General features: G+C 41.8%; 2 protein-coding genes across 5 annotated transcripts in view; one reads left to right on the forward strand and one right to left on the reverse strand.

Moving 5' to 3' along the window:
* cUnh2orf76 (chromosome Un C2orf76 homolog) overlaps positions 1-1,656 on the reverse strand; it is a 30,757-nt gene extending 29,101 nt beyond the window's left edge. For 2 of the 3 annotated variants that reach the window (XM_083923891.1, XM_083923889.1), the window contains exons 1-2: positions 1,365-1,656; positions 1,239-1,289 (exon numbers count right to left, since the gene is read on the reverse strand). In XM_083923891.1, the coding sequence (XP_083780017.1) occupies positions 1,239-1,289; positions 1,365-1,494 (181 nt within the window). In that variant the 5' untranslated portion in view covers positions 1,495-1,656. The remainder of the gene's footprint in view (positions 1-1,238; positions 1,290-1,364) is intronic. The other variant, XM_083923890.1, reaches the window with a different exon arrangement.
* A 10,220-nt stretch (positions 1,657-11,876) lies between these two features.
* nmi (N-myc (and STAT) interactor) overlaps positions 11,877-24,228 on the forward strand; it is a 58,348-nt gene continuing 45,996 nt past the window's right edge. The window contains exons 1-7 of one of the 2 annotated variants that reach the window (XM_083924926.1): positions 11,877-11,974; positions 12,055-12,137; positions 12,222-12,290; positions 22,044-22,202; positions 22,298-22,414; positions 22,622-22,784; positions 23,543-23,649. In XM_083924926.1, coding sequence (XP_083781052.1) covers positions 12,108-12,137; positions 12,222-12,290; positions 22,044-22,202; positions 22,298-22,414; positions 22,622-22,784; positions 23,543-23,649 — 645 coding nt within the window. In that variant the 5' untranslated portion in view covers positions 11,877-11,974; positions 12,055-12,107. Of the gene's footprint in view, positions 12,138-12,221; positions 12,291-22,043; positions 22,203-22,297; positions 22,415-22,621; positions 22,785-23,542; positions 23,650-24,228 lie in introns of both variants that reach the window. The other variant, XM_083924927.1, reaches the window with a different exon arrangement.

The following is a 24,228-nucleotide window of genomic DNA, read 5'->3' on the forward strand; positions in this document are numbered from 1 at the left end:
TCAAAAACTCACCAAACTCTACAATTAATTCAGGGGTGGTGAAAATTTACGGATTTCATTGTGTTCAGAAATAGGCGTGGCCTATTGACTAGCTATCACCCCCTAGACAACAGCCCCAACTCACATCCAATAGCGCCCCCTGCCGGCAACAGGAAGTCACATGTCTTCATACTTTAACAAACTCCTCCTAGAGATTTAACATGATCAACTTCAAATGTGGGTAATACCATCTTCATCAGACATGTGTGACCAAACAACACTCGGCGTTTGCGTTTTAACTGCACCGTGTGGGCGTGGCTTAGCACCAAAGTCGGCCCTATCGCTAAACATGAGAAAGTTGTCTTAACCTGACCATACATTGTCACATTTTCAAAATTATCATACATGACCAGAGTCTTGGCCTGGACACACCTATATCTCAATGATAGCGCCCCCTATTGGCAAACACTAAATTACAGCCCCTCCCCTAGGATTCACATAAAATTATGAAAAACGGTAGTTATATATAACTCATCAAGACGTACAAAAAAGCCTCTTGGAGCAATATGCTAAAGTCAACAGGAAGTTGGCCATTTTGAATTTTATGGCCATTTTTTGCACATTTGCAGGTGTAGTACTTTAATGAACTCCTCCTGGGGATTTAACACGATCGACTTCAAAATCATTCCGTATCATAGAAATGTCTGACCAAATCATATTCGACAGTTGTTTTATTTTTTGCTCCGTGTTGCAGTGGCATGGCGCCGAATTTTGGCCTTTTGTCTTCAAACAGGAAGTAGCTGTAACTTGAACATTCATTGTCCAATCTGCACAAAATTTCACATGCATGTCAAGAGTCCTGGCCTGAAATCACCTACATGATGAGAGTCCAGGCCTGAAGACACAGCATAATTTTCTACACTTGATGCAGCGCAAAACAAAGTGTGGTTAGTAGACGCTCTCTAGCGCCACACAAGGGACGCGCTGCCACAGTCGCCATAGATCGGCCGTGGCCCTGCACCCTCTGCGTCCCGTGGTCGCACGGCGTGTGCAAGGCTTTAATTATTTATTGAATTACCATTAAACATGCTATATCCTGATATTAGATAAAGCCTTAATTTAAAGGTACTTTACATTTTGGTAATACTTTTTGACACTATAAAATATATATAAACAACAAATGTGTATAATAATGATATGAGGTGATAATGGAAAGAAAGAGAAACGGATTCGTCACAAAGTCTGTGTACCTTACATACCATAAGCGTATTTCTTGAAAGGGGGAGGCAGCCCTGCCCTTGTTGCAATATCTGGAAGAAATGTATCAGGTCTTGAGTTGGTTTCCATTGCTAATAATATGATCCAGAGTCGTTGTGTTGACTTACCGCCTCTGACCAGCTGGATGAAGTCCTGCACCGTCTGGTCCAAAAGAACTCCGTGAAACACGACGGGTTTGAAGTTTCTGTGCTCGAAGGACCTGACCAGACGAACAGTCACCACAGCTGCAGCGGCCATGTCCCGTGAGGCTGGAAGCCCGCTTCCTGTCCGGCAGACTCACGTTAGCTCGGCCAAAGTGTGTTTTAATGCTCCTGTTCCTGAATCCTTAGCTTGTTTTGTTGCCAGATAGCGAAGTTGTGTGTGTTTGTGTTTGGCATGCGGACTGTAGCCACTACCGGGTATCTGATAAGGCCAGAGCAGTCAAGACTCGAAAACCTTCAGCTGTCAAGACTCGATGAGTCGATAAGCGACCGCTTCTTCCTCTTCCGCAAACTTCAGTAAAATAAAAATCCAAAACAATAATTAACCATTGGGACCTGGGGAGCTTCATATTTTCATATTCACCCATATCAATGAATCATGCATAAAGTAGTCCCATACACTGGGAGAAAAGGGAGATGGTGAGAAGAACTGGGGGTGACTAAACATTATATGCCAGAGACCTTTAAAATGATGATTTAGTATTATAACAGTTAACTAAGCAGTGATGGCTGTAAGCACAGTAAATGATTCCACGCGCAGTAGTTCTTAAAAGCCTCTACCAAGTTGTGATTTATGGTGGCATGGATATTTAAGGAACAATTTGTGTATATGAGATACATACTTACAAGAAACAAATGCTCTACAGTTTTTACTGCCTTTTATTTATAGATTACATTATTTGATGTAGACTATTGTTCAAAATCTTTGTAAAAACACAAAAAAAGTACCTTTGGCCTGTAAACTTATACAAGCTGATAAAGGCTAAGCATTTTCTTAATTTGTCTGTCATAAAGAAGTCAACTATAACATGTTCATACAATAATGCCAAAACAATAGAAATATGTTTATATTTGACATGTAGGCTACAAAGACTGATCTTGTTCCTCTTTGTGTTTTTTAGTGGAAATGGAGAGAAATTTAGAAATGCATCCACATCAATATTTACATGTAAACTATTACGTTCATGTTAAGTTTGGAATCAGCTGTTATGTCGATGCTTTACTTCTTTTTCTCAATAATGATTATGCCTTGGCATCAAATGTAGTACATCTACATACTTAGACTAATAAAGAAGGATTGAATAAGCCAAACTTCCAATTAGTGGAGGTCCACAGTGTTGCATGACAGAGGGACTGTTGACGAGTTGGGAGAATGGGTGGTCACCTGTCCAATATTATCCAGCTGCAGTACTGGAGACCAGCAGTGCCAGGCCCCGTTTTTTGTTTTTTTTAAACAGTGCTACTACCAAATTGGGATAATAATATTTATTTATTAGCATAGTAATATATCAATTAATTTATTCATTCATTCATTCATTCATTCATTCATTAATACATACATTTTTCATCAGGTTAAATTGTAACACTTTAACTTGCCTTTATGCTTAAGGTTACAGTTTCTTCTGCAACTTTATTTAATGTAATAACAAATTACTTGTGCATGTTTTATCATGTTCGTCCAGATTTTATTTTGAAAGTAAGGACAGAAAAGGTTAGATTTAAATTATTTCCTGTTACATTAAAATAACTTAAGAGGCACACTGGTCTGCTGGTCTCTGGTGCTGCAGCTGTATACTACTCAACCTGTCTCTCAGGTCTGTCAGCAGTGTCAGGCCTGGGCCGGAATGAGGACTCCGATGCGGAGGTGCATAGCTTAAGCTGGCGTTTATTCTTAAATCCAAAACGAGTAGCACTGAGCTAATAAAACATAAAATAAAAGTCCCTCCGAACAGGAGGAAAAAACAAATATCAAAGTTAAACTACACTGAGCTAATAAAACATAAACCAAGGTCGCTCCGAAAAGGAGGAAAACAAATATCAAAGTTGAGCTAATAAAACACAAAACAAAGTCGCTCTGAACAGGAGGAAAACAGGAGGAAAACAGGGCTGACAAAAGGGCATTCAAAAAATCAAAATCACTCTTCTGAGGAAAACGGAAAACACAAAAACATGAGCGTGACAATACTCAGACTTCAAGTCAAGATCAAGGCTGTCGAATGGGCTCGAACTTTTTCGGCATTACGGACGAAATATTCTTGTAACGAGACAGGGGAAGACACGGACTATATACACATGAGGGGGGGGGGGGGGCACAGGTGGAAACAATCATGGATCAGGGGACGATGTCAGACAGGTGACACAAGAGGAAGGGCAAGTGACCTGAAATGAGAGGAGAGTTACTCAAAATAAAACATTAAATTCACAAGACAGAAAACCCAAAGACAGGACAGACTTCACCGCGGTGTGACAAGCAGCACTTCTTGAGCTGAGTGACAGCAGCTGGATAACCTGCCTCCACCAGCTAAGATGTGAGATTACAGCTGACTGACAGCTGTAATTTACTAAACCAAAACAGTTTTCAAGTCGGCTCCATGGGAAGAAATCAACAGTGTTTAACTGATTTGTAGTCTTTATTTCCCCACCCAGCACAGCGATTTCAGGGAAGACGAGGACACACAGACACACACAGACAGGGAGCTGATCAGTCAATGTAAATACCATTGATTGTATGTTACTATGGAGGACCACAAAGGACATGGAAATTGAAACAGAGCATTTCTTTATTGAATATCTAATTGTACATTTAAAACAGGAATTAAGAAACTCGTTTTCAAATCCATTCATTAATCTATTATTAAAAAGAGGAATTCTAAAAAGATTTTCCAAATGAAACTTTAAAACAGTATTTACTTACATTACATTACTAACTTACATTGTCGCTTCAAATGGACGGAGCTACAGTTACGTCACTCATGGATTTGCGAATCTCCGAAAAGAAACCTACCGGAGTTGGGGGTGGTCGGCAAGATGGTGACCAATACGCACATTCTGTCCTGAGCTCTAAAAAGTTTTGAGTATCATGAATTAACTAGTGATGAAAATCAAGAGATATCGACCTACGAACTTGCATTGATGGTGAAAGGAGCGGTAAATCCCCTAGCCTGAAAAACTGTTATTTTCTTAAGATAAACGGACTTTGAATATGGCTACCAACTTTGGCTAAGCTACCTAGCCTGCTACTAGCTACTTTTACCCACCGAATGCTGAGCGCGGCAAACATGCCAAAACGGGACAAGGACGGGAGGGGAGACATTGTTCAAGCAACCACGAAAAGAATGTGTCCAATGCGGACATCTGTCATGTAGATTTACTAATCTCGAACTAAGGATAAAGAAGAACTCAGCGGACATCACCACCATTAAAGAAAATATCGAAGGAATAGATCACCAGATGAAGACAACTGCTGACAAGGTACATGCGGTGAACCAATGGATTTCTGAACAAGACGTGAAGATCGAAGAAGTGGAGTGCTACAGTCGACGTTGGAACCTAAAGCTATTCAACAATCAAGTGTTTGAATTTTTTGGTCAAATTTCTCCAGATGAGAAAAACAAGCTCGGCTTTCTCTTTCTTCTGTGCACCAGATCGGGAGACCCAGGGAAGATAAGAGGTCACGTCCAGTGATTATTCAATTCACCATGCGCACCCTAAGCAGAAAATATGGATGGTAAATGGACTTGAACTTATATAGCGCTGTGCTAGTTTTCTGACTACTCAAGGCGCTTTCACAGTGTTTGTCACATTCACCCATTCTCACAGATGTTAGTGGACATCTACATACCATCTAATCAGACCATTCACACCACATTCACACACCCATGCGCAGCACGGGGAGCAATTCGGGGTTCAGTGTTTTGCTCAAGGACACTACGACATGCGGACCGGGGGAGCTGGGGATCGAACTGCTAATGAATGGAAGACGACCCACTCTTCCACTGAGCCACAGTCGCCCCCCATGGAGAGCTTCTACTAATGCCACAGTGATGAAGGAGAAGAAGCTTCAACTCGCGGAGGATTTGACATACTGGGAGAGAAAGTGTCGGAAGAAACTTTGGCCTCTGGTTGACAAGGCGCGCAAGGAGGGGAAGAAAACTACATGGCGAGGTCCTGATGTGATCATCGACGGCAGAAAAGTTGCTGCAGACACAATCAAAGACGCTGCATAAATATCTCATGTTTTTGGGATATTATTAAGGACCAGCTTATGGTAATGTACAAAGAATGTATTGATAAGGGAGAGATGACAACAATGAAACAAGAAATAATTACTTTGATACCTAAGCCTAACAAAAACACATTGTCAATAGAAAACTGGAGACTAATTACACTCCTGAATGTGGATTATAAATTATTTGCACTTGTTTACGCTAGGCGTCAAAAAAGCAGCCTTGCAGAGATTATTAATGAAACCCAAACAGGCTTCATGGCAAAACGCCATATATGTAACAATATAAGATTAGTGTTAGATTTACTGGACTACTAAGAATATGTGGAGTCACAGGCAGTCATGGTATTTCTAGACTTTTATAAAGCATTTGATACTGTCGAACACCCTTTTATATACAAGGTCTTGTTGTATGTTGTACAAGGACATTAATAGCAACTTATTGATCTTTCCTAACACCTCCAAAAGACTCCCTGTCAACAGATCAGTACATCAAGGCTGCCCTATTTCTCCCTTTCTATTTCTAATTGTTGCAGAGTTACTCTCCTTAAAAGTTCTGAACAGTCCCAAAATACAGGGCCTGTTTATTTTTCAAAAATAAATTAGAATTACACAGCTAGCAGATGATATGGTTTAATTCTTAAGAGATAAAAAACAAACTGAACCAACTATACAATTAGTTATTGAATTTTCAAAAGCTTCTGGATTGCATCTTAACATAGGAAAAGGTGAAATTTTAAGCCTATTTGATACAGATGATGAAAGCATTTGCAACATTCCGATAAAAATGTCAAATATTTAGGTATTGATGTAACTAAAGATATGATAACTAGACAGCAACTCAACTTTCTTCCAAGAATTAAGAAAACAAAAAATATTATGAATACGTGGCTTCAACGTGACCTGTCGATTTTTGGCAGATTTCTCTTGACCAAAGCTGAGTGGATCTCAAGACTTGTTTACCCTGCTCTATCAATGTTCGTCCAAGACTCAACATCTAAGGAAATAAACAGCATACTTATTCTAATTTTGCTTGTAAAAATAAACAACACCGCCTAAAAAAAGAAATACTATCAGGTTCTAGAAAAGAAGGGGGTTTTAACTATTAGATTTTATTGATTTAAATAATACTTTTAAGGTAAAATGGATTAATGAATGTCTTAAAGCCCCAAATTCTATTATGTATTTTATTCCAAACAATATTTTTAAGAAATTAGGTGGACTCTCCTTTATACTAACTTGTAATTTTAATATTACCAAATTGCCTGTTAAATCATCAAATGTTTTCCAACAGGCCCTCCTAGCTTGGAAATATTGCTACACTCATAATTTTTCCCCACATAAAGCCATCATATGGAAAAACGAAGACATTACTGTCAGGAAAAAATCTATCTTTCTGCAAAATTGGGTTGATAAAGTTATTGTTTTTGTTAGTGATCTTTTTGACACTGGTTTAGTATTAAGTTATGAACGATTTCTTCTTGTTAAATAATTTCCGATAACAAGCAAAGACTTTAATTCTGTAGTGAAAGCTGTCCCTCTTGGTATTTCCTTTTTAATTTCAAGAAGCACTGCAAATTGAACCCCTTCTGATGATAAATGGTATTAACATCTTTAATACTAAATGTAATAACAAACATATACGTAATGCATTCTTTGAAAGAAAATTTTTGGGAAAACACTTTTTTAGATACTGACTGGAATAGGGTGTGGCTATTACCATATAAATTCTGTATCACCAATAAGGTTAAGGAAGTCCAAGTCAAAATTTTACATACATAACATATATCCTACAAATCTATATTTTTCCAAATTTCTAGACACTGAAAATAAATTTACTTTTTGCAACAATGAACCAGAATTGTTGACACTATTCTATAATTGCTTTCATTCTGTTTCCTTTTGGTCTCGAATATCACAGTATGTATTTGGTGAAATGTGCTGTTATATCAGAATTGAGTGTAGGAATGTATTTCTTTATTTTGAACATGCATATAATATTGAATTTAATCTTAACGTGTTGATTTTATATGGCAAATTTGATTTGCATAGGTGTAAAGTAACAAAAACTATCCCCTACTTCATCGCTTTCCAAATCGAATTACAGAATTATCTAAAGACTCTCAAATTTGTGGAATCTTGAAATCATTAATTTATTCATAGAAAATAAATATTTTTATATAATTGTATATATATATATATATATATATATATATATATGCTTGATTATACAGAAGTTTTTTTTATATACCCTGATTATTTATTTTCTCTTTTCAATGCATTGTCCACTGTCAATTTTATGTTGAGTACATGTCTGATTTGTTGTATTTGATATTTTTGTGTAATTGTAAAATAAAGTTTGTTAAAAAAATAAAATAAAAATAAACCTACCCAGACGCTGTCATCTACTTTTTTCTATGTCCATGGGGCTCTGCCATCTTTAAGTTTTGCAACTGTGGACAGGAAAGGGAGGAGCTTGGGGGAGCGAGGGTGCATCGATTGGATCCTGGGTTGAACCTCACGAGGGAAAATAACCGTTAACCTTGTATTGTTATTGTAGCTGAAGTTACACTGTGTGAGTGGTCACTGTCGTTACTTGACGGTAGATAAAGGGAATAATGGAACGATAACGGCATAATATATTATTATCACCTACGGTTGGATAATGATGTTATGTTTGTTCAAGACTCAGGATATCAGCAGATGAAATGAGCTAATTTAACTAGTTAACACCATAGAATGCTGTCTGAAGTACAGCTCAGCATTATGTGTGTTAAGAATTAAAGTTTGTACACTTTTTATAAGGCCTTTCAACTGCATTATTAATATTGTTAAAGACATTAAAGATATTTAACTAAGAAGCCATTTATATTAATCTTTTCTGTTTCAGGAATAAAAACAGTGTGACAGTCACCATGGCATGTAAACCCGCTCTATGTGAGTAATAAGTAACATTTCTATTGCTATTTAATGTAAAACAGTACAGCAGACATTTTATTTTTTATATCTAAGGCTTTTCCTCTACAGCCTACAATATGATCCATTTCTCACCATTACACACTTTTCTGTCCATTCAGCCAGTGTGTGGATTATAAGAGACTATGCCTGGTGATGGGCTGACAGAGCTACAGAGAACAGGGGAACAGCCTTGGCATTGAGGGAGCTGACATACTGCATATTTTTTGTATTTGCTATATGTATTTTTACATAGATACACTTGAATGTAAATTTTGCACTGCATTAATTATGTATTACATTCTTCTGTACACATATATGTATTATCTTTACAGGGTTTACATGGATAATATAATTGTAGAAATGAATTCAGATTTTTATTGTGTAATAAAAGTTCTTATGAAGGTCTTGCCAAAAGTTTGTTGATGTTTTTTATGGTGCAGATCTGTTATGAATTTTAACATTAGCAACATGTACAGTATTGCAATCAGACAATGCCACAATTTGTAATCAGTTACAATTCTCTTTATACGGTATTGTACCTGTTATCAACATTATAGAAATGTGTCTTGTGATTAACCAAGCAAGAGTATTCTGTAATTAATGTCAATACATTCAGTACTGTAAAATCACAGTCTTATTGATCAGATAGATCTCAGTTTGTACATGTTAACGACAAAAATCCTCTATGCACACTAAAGTCAGTCATGGAATCCCACAGGGTTCTGTCCTCAGACCGATTCTATTCACCTTATATATGCTTCCCTTAGGAAATATTATAAGGAAGCACTCCATAAATTTTCATGGATGATACACAATTATATTTGTCGGTCAAACCAGAAGAAACCTATCAGTTAGATAAACTTCAAATGTGCATTAAGGAAATAAAAAGCTGGATGACCTGCAATTTTCTGATGTTAAACTCAGAAAAAACTGAAGTTATTGTACTTGGCCCCAAAGGCATCCGAAACTCAATAGCTAAAGATATTGTTACTCTGGATGATGTTGTGTTATCCTCCAGCACCACAGTAAGGAATCTGGGTGTTATTTTTGACAAGGATATGTCCTTCAATTCTCACATAAAATTAACAACAAGGAATGCATATTTTCACCTGCATAAAATTGCGAAAATTAGGAACATTGTTACTCAGAAAGATGCAGAAAAACTAGTCCATGCATTTGTTACTTCTAGGCTGGACTACTGCAACGCCTTATTATCAGCCTGCTCCAATAAGTCTGTTAAGAGTCTACAGTTGGTCCAAAATGCTGCAGCTCGTGTACTGACTAAAACAAACCGAAGAGAACATATTTCTCCTGTATTAGCCTATAATTTAAAATCCTTCTCCTTACCTATAAAGCTCTTATTGGTCAGGCTCTGTCGTATCTTAAAGAGCTCATAGTACCATATAACCCGACTAGACCACTGCACTCTGTGAATGCAGGGCTACTTGTTGGTCCTAGAGTCTCCAAAAATAGAATGGGAGGCAGAGCCTTCAGCTACCAAGCTCCTCTTCTGTGGAACCAACTCCCTAGTGTTATTCGGGAGGCAGACACTGTCCCCATATTTAAGAGTTAACTTAAAACTTTCCTTTTTGATAAAGTTTACAGCTAGGGCTTACGAGCCCTCAGCTATGTTGTTATTTTTAAAGCTTAGTTTGTTCTGCCTAATGATGCTGCTATAAGCCTAGTCTGCCGCGGGATAATACTTTTCCTAATACTCTGACCTTCTCTCCTCTCTGTCTGTCTCATTCATGTCTCATCAATGCATGTTACTGATTCAACTTTCCCGGAGTTGTTTGTGCTTTCATGTCTCGCAGGTCTCTGCTGATCGTGGTGGTGTCTGCTGCCTTGGTCCTGCATGATGCTTCCTGCTACTTCTATAACTATTAGTCATATATACTGTCACTAGTATTATAAATTATAAAATTTGTAGCCATAAAAACACCATCAGTGGTATGTCTTGCTGTATCGTAGCTGCTGTTGCCGCTACTCATCATTGATCATGTTTGTCATAATTATTATCATTTTCATATTCTATCACCTTAGATGTGCTTGTTCCTACTATTCTGCTGTATTAACTGCCATAACATATGAGTCATATTCACATTACTATAGATATTATTATAGTTACTGTTACTTTTTGGTTGCTTGCATCTCTGGAAATGTGTCTGTCTCGCTGTCTTTTGTCTGTCTCTGTCTTTCTATCTTTCTCTCTCCCTTTCTTCCTCCCCAACCAGTCAAGACAGATGGCCGTCCTCCACAGAGCTGGGTCTGTCCGACGTTCCTGCCTGTTATAGGGAAGGTTTTCGTTGCCACCGTACTCTACGGGGGAATTGTTGGGTCTATGTTAATCTTAAATAAGTCATAGAGTGTGGTCTATACCTACTCTGTAAAGTGTCCTGAGATAACTTTTGTTATGATTTGGCACTATAAATTAAATCTAATTAAAAATTGAATTGAATGAATAACAGTATTGTGCACATTAAGGACAGAGAATAATAAATAAATTGCAAAAACTGTAGTGAGCTCACAACATTAACAGAGCCTGGTGAGCATAAATGAATTTAGGTTTGAGAGTCAAGCTCTCTGAGATCTTTCAATCACACGTCATCTACGCCCCTCAATGCATCCCTTGCTTTATCGTCTATTTCACTCAAACTGGGACCGAATTTGAAAAAAAATTAACACCAGTGAGTTTTGTAAAAGGCATCAAACTAAGGATAGAGACAATAAAAACTTCTGTAACTGGCTTATTGTAGCCACGGAGCAAGTTAGAAGTTGATCATTTTCACCGTTGACTTGAATGCGACCGAATGTCTTCTGCAACCCACGTATCGCCCCCTGCCGGCCACTGGCTAGAATACAGGCTTAAGGCACTATGGGTTGGTTTCCTTTTTCAGACCCGGTTGCTCAGTCCATTCATTATACAGTCTATGCATCAGAATGTCTAGAAACGTCCTGGGTGACCCTTGGGGGTCATGAACTATAACCCGGAAGTGGAATTAGTCAGTGATAACAGGGCGTTTCCTTTAAAATCGAATCCAAATTCTCATCTCATAATTGAACATTTTGTGGGCTTTTACTTTGAAACTACACATCATAATGTTTTGAAACATCCTTGGTGAAACTATGGAGTTGTGTTATATTACCCTGATTTCGAATTAGTGTCTGAAAAAAGAGCCTTGTTCAAAATTCCAATAAAATCTATTGACATTAGCTTACATGTGTCAATTAGTTGGGCTTTTATTTTGAAAGTACATATCACAACGTCAGTACATTTCCTTCGGCAGTAATTTATTTAATTGACCGTCCTTCGGTATGTAGGAAGGCTTTTATTTTGAAACCAGTTCTAAGACGCTATTACCGTAATGGCTAGTATATAGGCTACACGTACAGCAAAAACCTGGGTCGGCTGGCTTGACCGCAGTGCGTGACTGCAGTGTCACAGCTAACTTTCACTTTTGTTTTCGGTGAGACTGCAGCTTCGGTGCGGGTGTTGTCTCTTCTCACTTGACACGTCGACAGGAAAATAAACCAGCAACGAAATACAGTATAGGTACACCTTGTAGCTAATTTCTCTGGCCTTTTTACTATTAGGATTGACTGTATTGGATTGACTGACTTTATTTGTGATAGGCGCTAAATAGAAGCTACTTTGTGAACCGAGTTTCGTCTTCGCCCGTCATCTCATGGCAGATAACCGCATGATAAATGGAAAGGTAAGCCTCCGGATTTTCAAGATTCCGAAAAGTGTGCTCGTTCTTCAGAGCCTGTTGGTTAACTGGGTTATTCTGTATTGTCAGATGGATAGTGGTCTGGAGGAGGTAAGCAGTGAATTCGAGGAGGCCAAGAAAGATCTGGAGACATGGAAGGTAAGGGAATGAATTGTCCCCCGATAAAAATACCCTAAATGATTAGAAAATTGAACAAATTTATTTTCAGACTTCACATTCTTCACATTTTAGCTTCACACCTAAAAAGAAATGATTGAAATGGTGAAAAAGTAAGGTTTGACAAATCTATTTCTGACTCCACCCAGTTATATTTGATTTAAATGCTCCAGCCGGTTCAAACTCTGGTGCGTGAACCAGAACGGAGTCCGTTACCTGTCATACGAAAAAGGCTATGTGTTATCCAACACCGTCAGATCCAATTTGTCGTATATGGTTTTGTTTTGAAAAAAGTTTAATTTAAAGTTTTACTCCATAAGATTTGAGATATGTTGTTTATAGTGGTAAGTTGTTTCTTTATTTCTGTGGCGGTGATGAAACTGCAGGTGAGCCTGTTCTTTCAGAGCCTCCATCTTGTCATGTTCATGGTCACTGTGTGTGTTGTTGACTATTGTATTTATTTATTTTTTTGGTCTTTTTTTCTTAAACTTTACACATTCACCTCTCTATTTCAAGTCCGTCCCCATATATGTTACCCTCTTAAATCCATACACACACACACACACACACACACACACACACACACAAACCCCAACATAAATCCCACTATCCCTCCCAACAACCCATGTAAGCAGGCCCGGAGTGGCTAATCGGGAGGACCGGGACAATTCCCGGTGGGCCGGTCTGACTTTTGGGCCGCGAGGGCCGGTGTTCAATTATTATTTTTATTTATTTTGTGCCGGTGTTCAGTCATGGCACTGAGTGGAGTGGGGATCACGTGTATGCTGTTACCGCTGTCGCTGGTCATATCAGGGAGCTGGCGGTCTGTTAGATCATGCCAATGAAACTGGGACACGGTCTTCCGCGTTCCACACAAGACCGGATTTTTTTTTATTACTGGAAAAAAATAATACAAAATAACTCGGTGTTGGCCTCAACCACTGGTAATACCGCATACCGCGGCAACCCTGAATGTTACTAATAATTGGCATAATAATTTCTTATAGCCTGTCTAACCTAACGTTACATAATTTCAATAATATTATGATGCAACGCCACATAACTGGCCACAAACTTTAGGGGATTTGTAGCCCTTCAGATACAAGATGCATCACCAAGCACCAGCCATCAGCCCACAGGTCCAGAGTGTGCAGGTAGGATTGCTCATTAAGTGAATATTGAGGTGGTTCAGGATCATCTGGTAAGGATGAACCCTGGGCGCCTCCCTAGGGAGGTGTTCCAGGCACGTCCAGCTGGGAGGAGGCCTCTGGGAAGACCCAGGACCAGGTGGAGAGATTAGATCTCCACACTGGCCTGGGAACACCTCAGGATCCCCCAGTTAGAGCTGGTTTATGTGGCCCGGGAAAGGGAAGTTTGGGGTCCCCTGCTAAAGCTGCTGCCCCTGAGACCTGATCCAGGATAAGCGGATGAAGATGAGATGAGATGAGATGAGATAATGAAGAGCATGGTGTAGACCTAGCCTGGTCCTACCAGACTCGTACTTCATTTCATTTGCACAGAGAGTCTGGACCTACTCAATTGATAGACTTTAACTAACTTGGCAGGCAGGTGTCTGTTGAAATTTAAAACTATTGGATCTGCCCAGTGCCACTCTGGATCTGCCATAACCAATCGCTAACGTTTGGCCGGGAATCACGTTGCGCGCAGGCTGTAAACAAACACTGCATGCAGATGTAAACGAGAGCTGATTGGACCCAGATTGCAATTGATGATGATAGAGGATTCAGCACTACAATAATGAAACTGACTTGAATTTTTGACTTGAAAAAGGGGAGATTTGTGACGAGATTTATGAACATTTTTATGATTTAGAGTCAGAGGCAGAGCCAGGAGCCAGTGGTGAGGAAGAATCAGGTGAGCTAGTGTGTGAACAAGCAAGCATCAGTTCCAATAAAACCACTTTCTTTGCCCCACTGATAGTAGTGGCCCGTTATACTTTTGATCATTAGTAATAGTAAGAATTACAGTAGGAATTACAACGCTTTAGAGAACAGTGCGCTATTGTTTGCTTAACATGTAAAGTTATAATTACATTATTTTAATATAATAGGTCGTGATCTAAAGTGGGCCGGTCTGAGGTATGAAACTCCAGGGCTGAAAATGAGTACCACTCCGGCCCTGCATGTAAGACATGGTCACAGTAACCAACTAAGTAATTGAATAATTTATAAAATAAGTAGATCAGTAAGATACAATAAACCAAATAGATTAAAAACTATAGCTAAAAAAAGAAATAAAGTAATTCAAGAAAAAGAAAAGGGAAGAAATGGGGGGAGGGTCCTTCCAAGCATTAGGAAGTGTCCTCAGCATCATCATGAATAACAGTCGACAAGACTATGACTAATAAGAGCCAGCAGTGGGTCCCAAGTTTTGTGGAATGCTGTCAAAGATCCCTTCTGTGAGAACATTAACTTCTCTAACCATAGACATTAGAAAACTTCACGTATCCAACTGTTGTGAGTTGGTGGAGAAACGTTTTCATTTAAGGAGAATGTTATGTCTGGCGAGCAGGGTGGTAAAGGCCACGACACGTTGTGTAGTAATTGGCAGATTTTTAGACGGAGAAAGCCCAAAAAGAGCAGTCAGGGATTGGGTTCCAAATTTGGGTTAAGAGCCTGTTTGAGGGTTTGAAATATATCGGACCAAAATTCAGCAAGCTTCAGGCATGTGCAGAACATATGTGCATGATTGGGACTGCTTACAGCGGTTACAAGCGTCACTGTGACTAGGGTATATCTTAGGGCTCTGTGAAGCACCTTCCACTGTAATAGGCACAAATCGAAGATGTGTGGACCAGTTTCAGTATGTCCCTCTACTGGACCTCAGTAATGTCTACCCCCTGTCACAGCTCATCTCTGCCTCACACTCTGCACCTGCTTCAATCTGCCAATCAGACACACCCCTCTCATCAAGCCAACTCCACTCACCTGTGCTCTCTGCTCTGGCTGCATTTAAACCCCAACTCCACACTCACTCATTGCCAGATTGTTCTCGATGCTTGCACCAGACTCTCCAGCGTTACTCTGCCTGATCTCCCGGTTTCGACCCAGCCTGCCTCCGACTATCCTGCCTGACCGATCTCCTGGAAATCACCTCAGCCTTCCGTCCCTGACCACGATCCTCGCCTGTCCCCTTCTGGATTCTTCCCTTACGACTCCTGTGGCTAACTGGTGGTTACCTGGTTCAGCTCTTCAGAGTGAGTGTAACTCCAGTCTCCTCAGTGGCTACCTGCAGCGCCGTGACTCTGATTATTCCCTGCACCAAAGCCAATAAAGTTTGTTACCAAATGATTCCTGCCTGTATTTGTGCTGCTATTGGGTCCTAACCAAACCCGTTACAGTACAATCTGGCCATGAGTGTGGACCCAGCGCACAACCCGGATCCACTGGCTCGCCTAGACCTGGTGGAGACCCAGCTCCAGCACCAAGAGGTGATGTTAGCCTCCACCACGGCTAACATTCAGTTAGCAGCAGCTAACCAAGAGCAAGCGCTAGCCACGCTATCCGCCCTGGTTCAACAAATCACAGTTGCACTCGCCCAGTTAATTCCTCCACCAGCTCCGGTATATCCTGGTCCTGTCCTTGAGCCTCGAGTGGGAGTCCCAGAACGCTACGCCGGGGATCCAGAGGGTTGCAATCCATTCATCACAAACTGTTCAATCCTCTTTGCTCTGCAACCTCACACCTTCGCCTCCGAGCAAGCAAGGGTGGCGTTCACGATAAATAACCTGACTGGTCGTGCTCGGCTGTGGGGAACAGCCGAGTGGGAACGCCACACACCTGCTTGCCTCTCCTTCAACGCCTTCTCCACTGAGCTCCGCAAGGTGTTTGGTGTAGCATCCAGAGGTCCCGACGCTTCTGGGGGTCTTCTGGGTCTCAGACAGGGAGGCTGCTCGGTGACTGACTACGCCATTGACTTCCGCATCCGGGCTCGGCGGCGCGAGTGGAACCAGGCGGCTCAGGTGGACGCTTTCCTGCTTGGACTGGCCGACTACATCAGCTGGCTTCCCGTGTGGACAGACGGATTCAAGCCAGACACCGAGAGAGACATCAGGGACGAGGGGAGGGGCTTCCGACTCCTCGTTCCAGCTGTCCAGTAAAAGGTCAGGCTCACCAGTGAGGAAGGAGGTCCTGGTGAGTCACACCTCTAAACCCTCCTTTGCTTCACGTCCCCTGTGCCAGGTTCAACTACTGCTACCCCAAGGCTCTCAGACTCTTGCCACACTCATAGACTCTGGTTCAGACGCTAACATCATCGACAACAACCTAGCACTTCAGCTAGGCGTTGGTCGAATTCGCCTGCCAGTTCCTGCTCCCGCCAATGCCCTGGACGGTCACCTCCTGGGAACTGTCACCCACCAGACAGTGCCCATCCACATGCTCCTGTCTGGCAACCACCATGAGACTATCCAGTTCCATATCCTGCCCTCTCCTCGTCATCCACTCCTCCTGGGATTTCCTTGGCTCCGGCGTCATAATCCACACATTGACTGGACCACGGGGGCGATCCTAGGTTGGAGCTCTACGTGTCATCAAGTCTACCTTAAACAAGCCACTGCTCCTTAGTCATCTACCTGCTCCAGATATGTCGGGGGTCCCCGCTGAATACCTAGACTTCCGAGAGGTCTTCAGTAAAGCAAAGGCAACCTCTCTTCCCCCACATAGACCCTACGACTGCGGCATTGACCTCTAGCCTGGTTCTGTTCCACCCAGGGGTCGCCTGTACTCTATATCCGCCTCTGAGACAGTAGCCATGGACACCTACATCAATGACTCCTTGGCCGCAGGCATCATCTGACCCTCATCATCTCCAGCAGGGGCGGGTTTCTTCTTTGTGGCTAAGAAGGACAAGACGCTCCGCCCCTGTATTGATTATCGAGGACTAAATGACATTACGGTGAAGAACCGTTATCCCCTGCCCCTCAGCGTTCGAGCTCCTGGAGGGAGCCACCATCTTCACAAAGCTCGACCTACGCAATGCCTACCACCTGGTCCGGGTCCGAGAGGGAGACGAATGGAAGACGGCATTCAACACCCCTACCGGCCACTACGAGTACCTGGGGATGCCTTTTGGCCTCACAAATGCTCCTGCTGTCTTCCAGGCCCTGGTGAATGACGTACTCAGGGACATGCTTAATAAGTTTGTCTTCGTCTACCTCGACGACATCCTGATCTTCTCCCGTTCCATAGACGAACACATCCACCATGTCAAGAGGGTTCTCCAACGCCTCCTGGAGAATTCTCTCTTTGTAAAGGCTGAGAAGTGTGAATTCCACGCTACGTCTGTCTCCTTCCTGGGGTACGTCATAGGGAAGGGGACCATCCAGATGGACTCTGCCAAGGTCTCTGCTGTCACCTCCTGGCCCACTCCAGACTCCCGTAAGCAGCTTCAACGATTTCTGGGCTTTGCCAACTTTTACCGGAGGTTCATCAGAGGGTACAGCACGGTGGCAGCCCCTCTCACAGCCCTCACCTCCTCCAAGGTGCCCTTCCAGTGGTCTTCGGCCGCCAATGAGGCTTTCCGGTCCCTGAAGACACGTTTTACAACAGCCCCCATCCTCGTAATGTCTGACACCGAACGACAATTCGTGGTTGAGGTGGACGCTATGCCTCTGCCTCTAACTGCTCCCAGGCTCCAGAATATCAGCTTGGTCAAAAGGTTTGGCTCTCCACCCGTGACCTTCCCCTGAGGGTGGAGTCAAAGAAGCTGGCTCCTCGCTTCATTGGTCCCTTCGAGGTGATCAAGATCATCAATCCCGCAGCAGTGAGACTCAAACTCCCCAGATCTATGCGTGTTCATTCCACGTCTCCAGAATCAAACCGGTCAGAGAGAGTGCCCTGGTCCCCGCCATCCCACCTCCTCCACCTCCTCGTTTCATTGACGGAGGCCTCACCTACACGGCCCGTCGTCTCCTGCAGTCCCGCCGACGTGGGAGGGGCCTCCAATTCCTGGTGGATTGGGAGGGATACGGCCCCGAGGAAAGATCCTGGGTTCCTGCCAGACACATATTGGATCACCACCTCGTCAGGGACTTTCATCAGCGTCACCCCGATCAACCCGCCAGAACCAGTTACATCCCTCCCTCGGATGCAGATGACGCATTCCCTACAGTCAGGGATGAGGGGATGGAGGTGGACGTCTCTGACGAATATTAACCCTCCCCCGGACCCCCTCCACCCACCCGGCTCTGCATTGGTTTCTTTGGGTTGCCAGGAGTCGCCCCTTAAGGCAGGGGTTCTGTCACAGCTCATCTCTGCCTCACACTCTGCACCTGCTTGAATCTGCCAGACACACCCCTCTCATCAAGCCAACTCCACTCACCTGTGCTCTCTGCTCTGGCTGCATTTAAACCCCAACTCCACACTCACTCATTGCCAGATTGTTCTCGATGCTTGCACCAGACTCTCCAGCATTACTCTGCCTGATCTCCTGGTTTCGACCCAGCCTGCCTCCGACTATCCTGCCTGACCGATCTCCTGGAAATCACCTCAGCCTTCCGTCCCTGACCACGATCCTCGCCTGTCCCCTTCTGGATTCTGCCTGTCGACTCCTGTGGCTAACTGGTGGTTACCTGGTTCAGCTCTTCAGAGTGAGTGTAACTCCAGTCTCCTCTGTGGCTACCTGCAGCGCCGTGACTCTGATTATTCCCTGCACCAAAGCCAATAAAGTTTGTTACCAACGATTCCTGCCTGTATTTGTGCTGCTATTGGGTCCTAACCAAACCCGTTACACCCCCAAATCCTATTCCCATGCATTTTAGGCGGTACAGTGGGGACTGGGTTCAGAATAGCAAACTTATTATAAATGACAGATATCAGTCATTTGTGTTGTACTTAAGAGACAGGAATTGGTCCATCTCAGCCTCAGGGGGCATTTCAGAAAATGTGGGAGTTGCTTTTGAATAAAATATCTCATTTGAAGGTACCAAAAAAAGTGTCTATTAGGCAAGCTGTATTTGTCTGACATAGATGCAAAGGACGCAAAAACCCCTTTGTCATACAGGTCATTAAGCGTTTTGAAGCCTGATGTGCTGAATGCAGGGTCAGTGCAGGAAGGGAGAAATGCATACTTATTTAAAACTGGGGCAAGGATAGAAGCCCTTTGCAAGCTGTACTGCTTCCTGAACTGAATCCAAATTTTAATGGTATTGGCGACAACCGGATTAGATGAGACCTTATGGGCAGTAATGGGAAGCTGTGAGCAAATCGTAGAATGCAAAGAGCAGGAAGAAGATGTTATCTCAGTATGAGCCCAGAGCGGAGCCAATATAAAAGTTTTTTAATGTCGCAGGCCCAGAATTAGTGGCAGAAATTAGGGAGTGCTAGACCCCCTTCAGGTTTAGGGAGCTGAAGAATATATCTTTTGACACGGGCTGGTTTATTCTGCCAAATAAAAGCGGTAAGTTGTTGGTCTAGATTAGCAAAAAACGATTTACTAAGACAAACTGGGAGATGTTAGCAAAAAAAAAAAAGCAGCAGGTAAACAAATGCCTACATGTCCCCTCCTATTTCTTTCTCCTACAAATCAACAGTAATAGAAACCAGCTGCAGCTTAATCCATCTGTGTGTTTGCTCTGTCAAGCTTGTCTGTATTTGGTGAACAAAAGTATGCATTTTTGTGACAACTCTGTTTTAGCTAGGTCGTTCTGATAATCGTTGGCCCTTCCTGAAAGGTAAACTATACGATAGATAATTTATTTAGAATACAGCCCTGTTATATGTGAACTGATTAAAAGTCGGACACCATCGCATCATCATCAAGTCAACTGCTAGTGCTGTTGTTAGGACAGACAGGCCTATCACAAAAAAATCAAAAACCGATAACAAGGTGAGGAGAACTCTGCCATAACTTTAACCTGCCAAGTCTGGATAAAGCACTTGGATTTTAGTCCAGTCATTTTATGAAAAAAGGTTGAACAAACTGCAACAGAAGAAAACTCAACTGATTTTGTATCCTCAATTTGTCCTGAGTGAGGAAAAAAAAGCCCTGAAGAATCTCAATGGGGAAAGTTGCTAAAAAGACCCAAATATACCCTATGCATTAACCTATTCATTATTTTTCTCACATGAATAGGGGAGAAAAAATAAGAGTTTCTGCGTGGTATATTGTTCATCTGAGAGACTAACATGAGATTTTCCCTGCTCCCCTCAAGAGAGCTGGACAGGAAGAGAAGAGAGTTATGGCTTCAGGCCATTAGAAGAATAGACCACAATTTCAAGCCGTGGGACCGGGCTAGTCCATATGTGTACGTGTCATTTATTTTTAGCTTTTATTTTTTTTAGGGTACATACGTACTCAGTTTATAAAAATAAATTTGATTACATTTGAGGAAATACAAGTAATATTTCCATATTAATTAATAGAATGATTGCAGAAAGATGACGGAATGATGTCAAGAGATGCACTGAGTGTGTGTGTGTGTGTCAGAGAGAGAAAGACAGTCCATTTTCACCCTCATTTAACCTGAGGTGGACAAAGCCTTGGCTGTTTGTTTTGTTTCACAGAGTAAAACTAAAACAACAGTGTATTAATGACAGAGAAAGGGATTGTTGTCATAGTTCTGTATTACCTGGTGATTCAATGAGAAAGGAAGAAATGTCACCACTGAGTGGGCTCCTTTACTTACTTCTCCGGTAAGATGAATGGACAAACATCACCTAACTCTCCGACTTTTTCCATATAACGCAGACGTTATATAGCTGTCTGTCTGATTAACGTTAGTCAATTCAGGAGGTTTTCAGGCCGGTTAATGTAAAATAGGCGAACTTAGGACAGATTACGGCGGGATTTGTATTTACTGCCAGTCATTTTATTTTTTTTTTTTCATTTTACACACACACACACAGGCCCAAAATACACACACATGCAACAAGATCTATGTACATGCAATTATGGAGAGACGTTAGAGCGAGGGGGCTGCCAGTGACCGGTGCCCCGAGCAGTTGGGGGTTCGGTGCCTTGCTCAACAGCACCTCGGCAGTGCCCAGGAGATGAACTGGCACCTCTCCAGCCACCAGTCCGCGCTCCATTCATGGTCCACACAGGGACTCGAACCACCAGTTCCCTATGGACTGAGCTACTGCCGCCCGTCAACCATTGGCGCTGTGTGCCATGGCATGTTGTGGACCATCTTGGAGCTGGCCCAGTGCCAGACCCCTAGGTTCGCTACTAGTGTGTTGTGTGAGTCCATTTTGGGAGTGTTATTGGTGTCTCTTTTACCATGTGTAATCCTCAACCAGTGACAGTCTTCATCACACTGCTAACAATAAGCAAATATCACCCCACATTGGTAAGATGTCTCACTGCTGCCATAGTAAAATGAATTACTTTGCACACAACGCAACCTCTATTTAATACAAACGTTTGATTGATAAGATTTAACGTTATACAAAATTCTTAATCTATTACAGATCATCAATTGATCATGCCCATCTCTAATGATTACACATGATCCAGATACCATGTGTAATCAAATTTTTTTATAAGGAATTGATATAGGAAAAGAGCATCCCCCTGTTATTTTTCCAATGTGCATGAGCTCACTTTTTTGAAAGTTCACTTTTTAGACAGATATATTCCTAAATTCTTCCAGTAAACGAGGCCATAAATTATAAAATAGCAAAGAGGACCAGAGTATTGCCAAATATTACCGTGTTTTTAAACTTAATGTAAATGCACTAACTGCCTCTGAACTTTTCCGGTTGTGTCTTTAAGGCTAAAGCAGAGAAAGCTGATGATGTAAAAGCCAGGCTGATATTGGAAAAACTGGAAGAAGATGAAGCCAAGACGAAGGCCCAGCAAGAGATGTTGGCTTTTGCTGAAAAGCAAGAGAAGTGTCAGAAGGAATTAACTCAAGGCATTAATGCAGTACAGGTACAGTTACTGTCATCACTGTAACATCTATAGGCTTCTGAAAGCAATGAAGAAGTACAACTTGTTACATTTTTACACTTGATTCTTTCACGTAGGATGAAATCCTGAAGCGTGGTAAAACTAGACAGGATTTGCTGGACAAACTGAAGAAATGTCAGTCTGAACTGGAGGCTAAGAGGGCCGAGTCCAGAAGACTTAAGCAGAAATTTAAGGTGGAAATGAAGAAAGTCTTCCCTAACTTCACCAATCCGTCACTGCATCCATTTCAGCATTTTGGTTATTAACAATATAATGAATTATATCTTAAAAGTATAAAAATACATTTACATATCTAAAAACTAAACCATACTGTATAACATTAATAGAGTGCCAGTTAATTGTTCTGTATCTCAGTGTATTTTATTCTTCCACCTGTCCAGATCTATGCCCAGATTCCAGACACAGAGGTGAAGTTCATGGCTCAAAATGAAGAGGAGAAGGATGACGACATTCAGCCAATCAGAGGACTGTTTGTTATCCGACAGACACCTACTAGGCTTCTACGGGGAGGACAGGCACTCATCACCTTTGAAGAAGAGAGTGGTACACATGGACATCTACTCTTCTGTGTGATGGAGTTTTAATTGTGTTTATGAAAGCAAGGCAATTAAATCACCACATGTTCTTCCCATTTCATTGAAAACAAAATGCTGAATACTTGAACAGAAGACTAGCTCTAAATAGGTCAAAAGCATTCACATAATTAATTTTAAATAAAGGTTTCGAGGAGCCGGTTGATGATCTCAATCACAGTGCTTATGTAAGTCCTTTTAATAACCTTTTCAAATTGATACTGGCGTTACTGAAATAAAATTCAAACTGTTTCCATGGAAGAAAAGCAAATTACTTGTAGCTGAACTTGATCAATCACTGGCAAAAACACCTGTGTGGTGGCCTCCTTTATTGTTTATTGGATGTCAGTTAATGTGGCTATAGAGCCAGCAGGTGGTGTTGCTGTATCAAATGACTGCAAAGGTAAAATGTGTTTCATTACCAGTGCCATTAAGATACCCTAATGCAGGGGGGGGGGGGATCCTGCTCCTGGAGAGCTACTGCCTTGCATGTTTTAGGTTTATCCCTGCTCTAACACACGATGTACTCGTTATCAAGCAGCTTAAGTTTGTCACAGGTTTGATAATCATTAGAGTCAGGTTTGTTGGAGCAGGGAGAATCCGAAAACATTCAGCGCAGTAGCTCTCCAGGAGCAGGATTGGGCACCCCTGCTGTAGGGGAACCAAACCTAGACTTTAACCCCATCTTACTGTGATAAATGTCTCTGTGTCATGTTTTCTGTCCTCCAGTGGCCTCTCAGATCCTGAAGATTGCCAAGTGCTCTGTGTCCTGTGAGAACATTAGTTTGGATGTGAAACCAAAAAGAATATCCATGGATCCTGTTGTTAATTTTGAGGTACATTTTGATACAGTGACGTCAGTTTTCTGTGTTTGTGAGCTGTGTGTTTCTGTCGGCAATAACAAGGTTCTGGATATTACTCATTTATATTTAAACCATGGCCAGTTCTTAAAGTCAACACATACTTGAATCATTTGACACCTGTAAGCAACATGTTCAGATTATGTTATTATTATTTCCTCCCATGTTGTCCTCATTTTGCAGACGTATGCAAACTACAAAGATTTCAGCCAAGTTCCGCAGCGGAAAAGACATGCATTGATTTCCAGACATGCAAAGCACCTCTTTTAATCGGCTCCTCATTAAATCTTAATCTTATTTTTTTAAGTCAACTCAGCTAATGGCCACAATACATGGGGCACAAACATTGTGTGACATATCTGCTGCAGCAGAGTGTGTCTGTTACAATCTACTGAAGCTGCTGCACAGACCATGGAAGCTGTGCACATAACACAGGTCATCTCGATTTTTATGCGGCTCGTTTTTCTCTCTACGTGTCCCTCCAACAGTTGAAAAGAGGGCTGGTCAATATGACCAAAGTCTTCTATCCTGATATAATAATAACAATAACAATAT

This window comes from Echiichthys vipera (assembly GCF_963691815.1).
Source record: "Echiichthys vipera genome assembly, chromosome: 12".
Lineage (NCBI taxonomy): Eukaryota > Metazoa > Chordata > Actinopteri > Perciformes > Trachinidae > Echiichthys > Echiichthys vipera.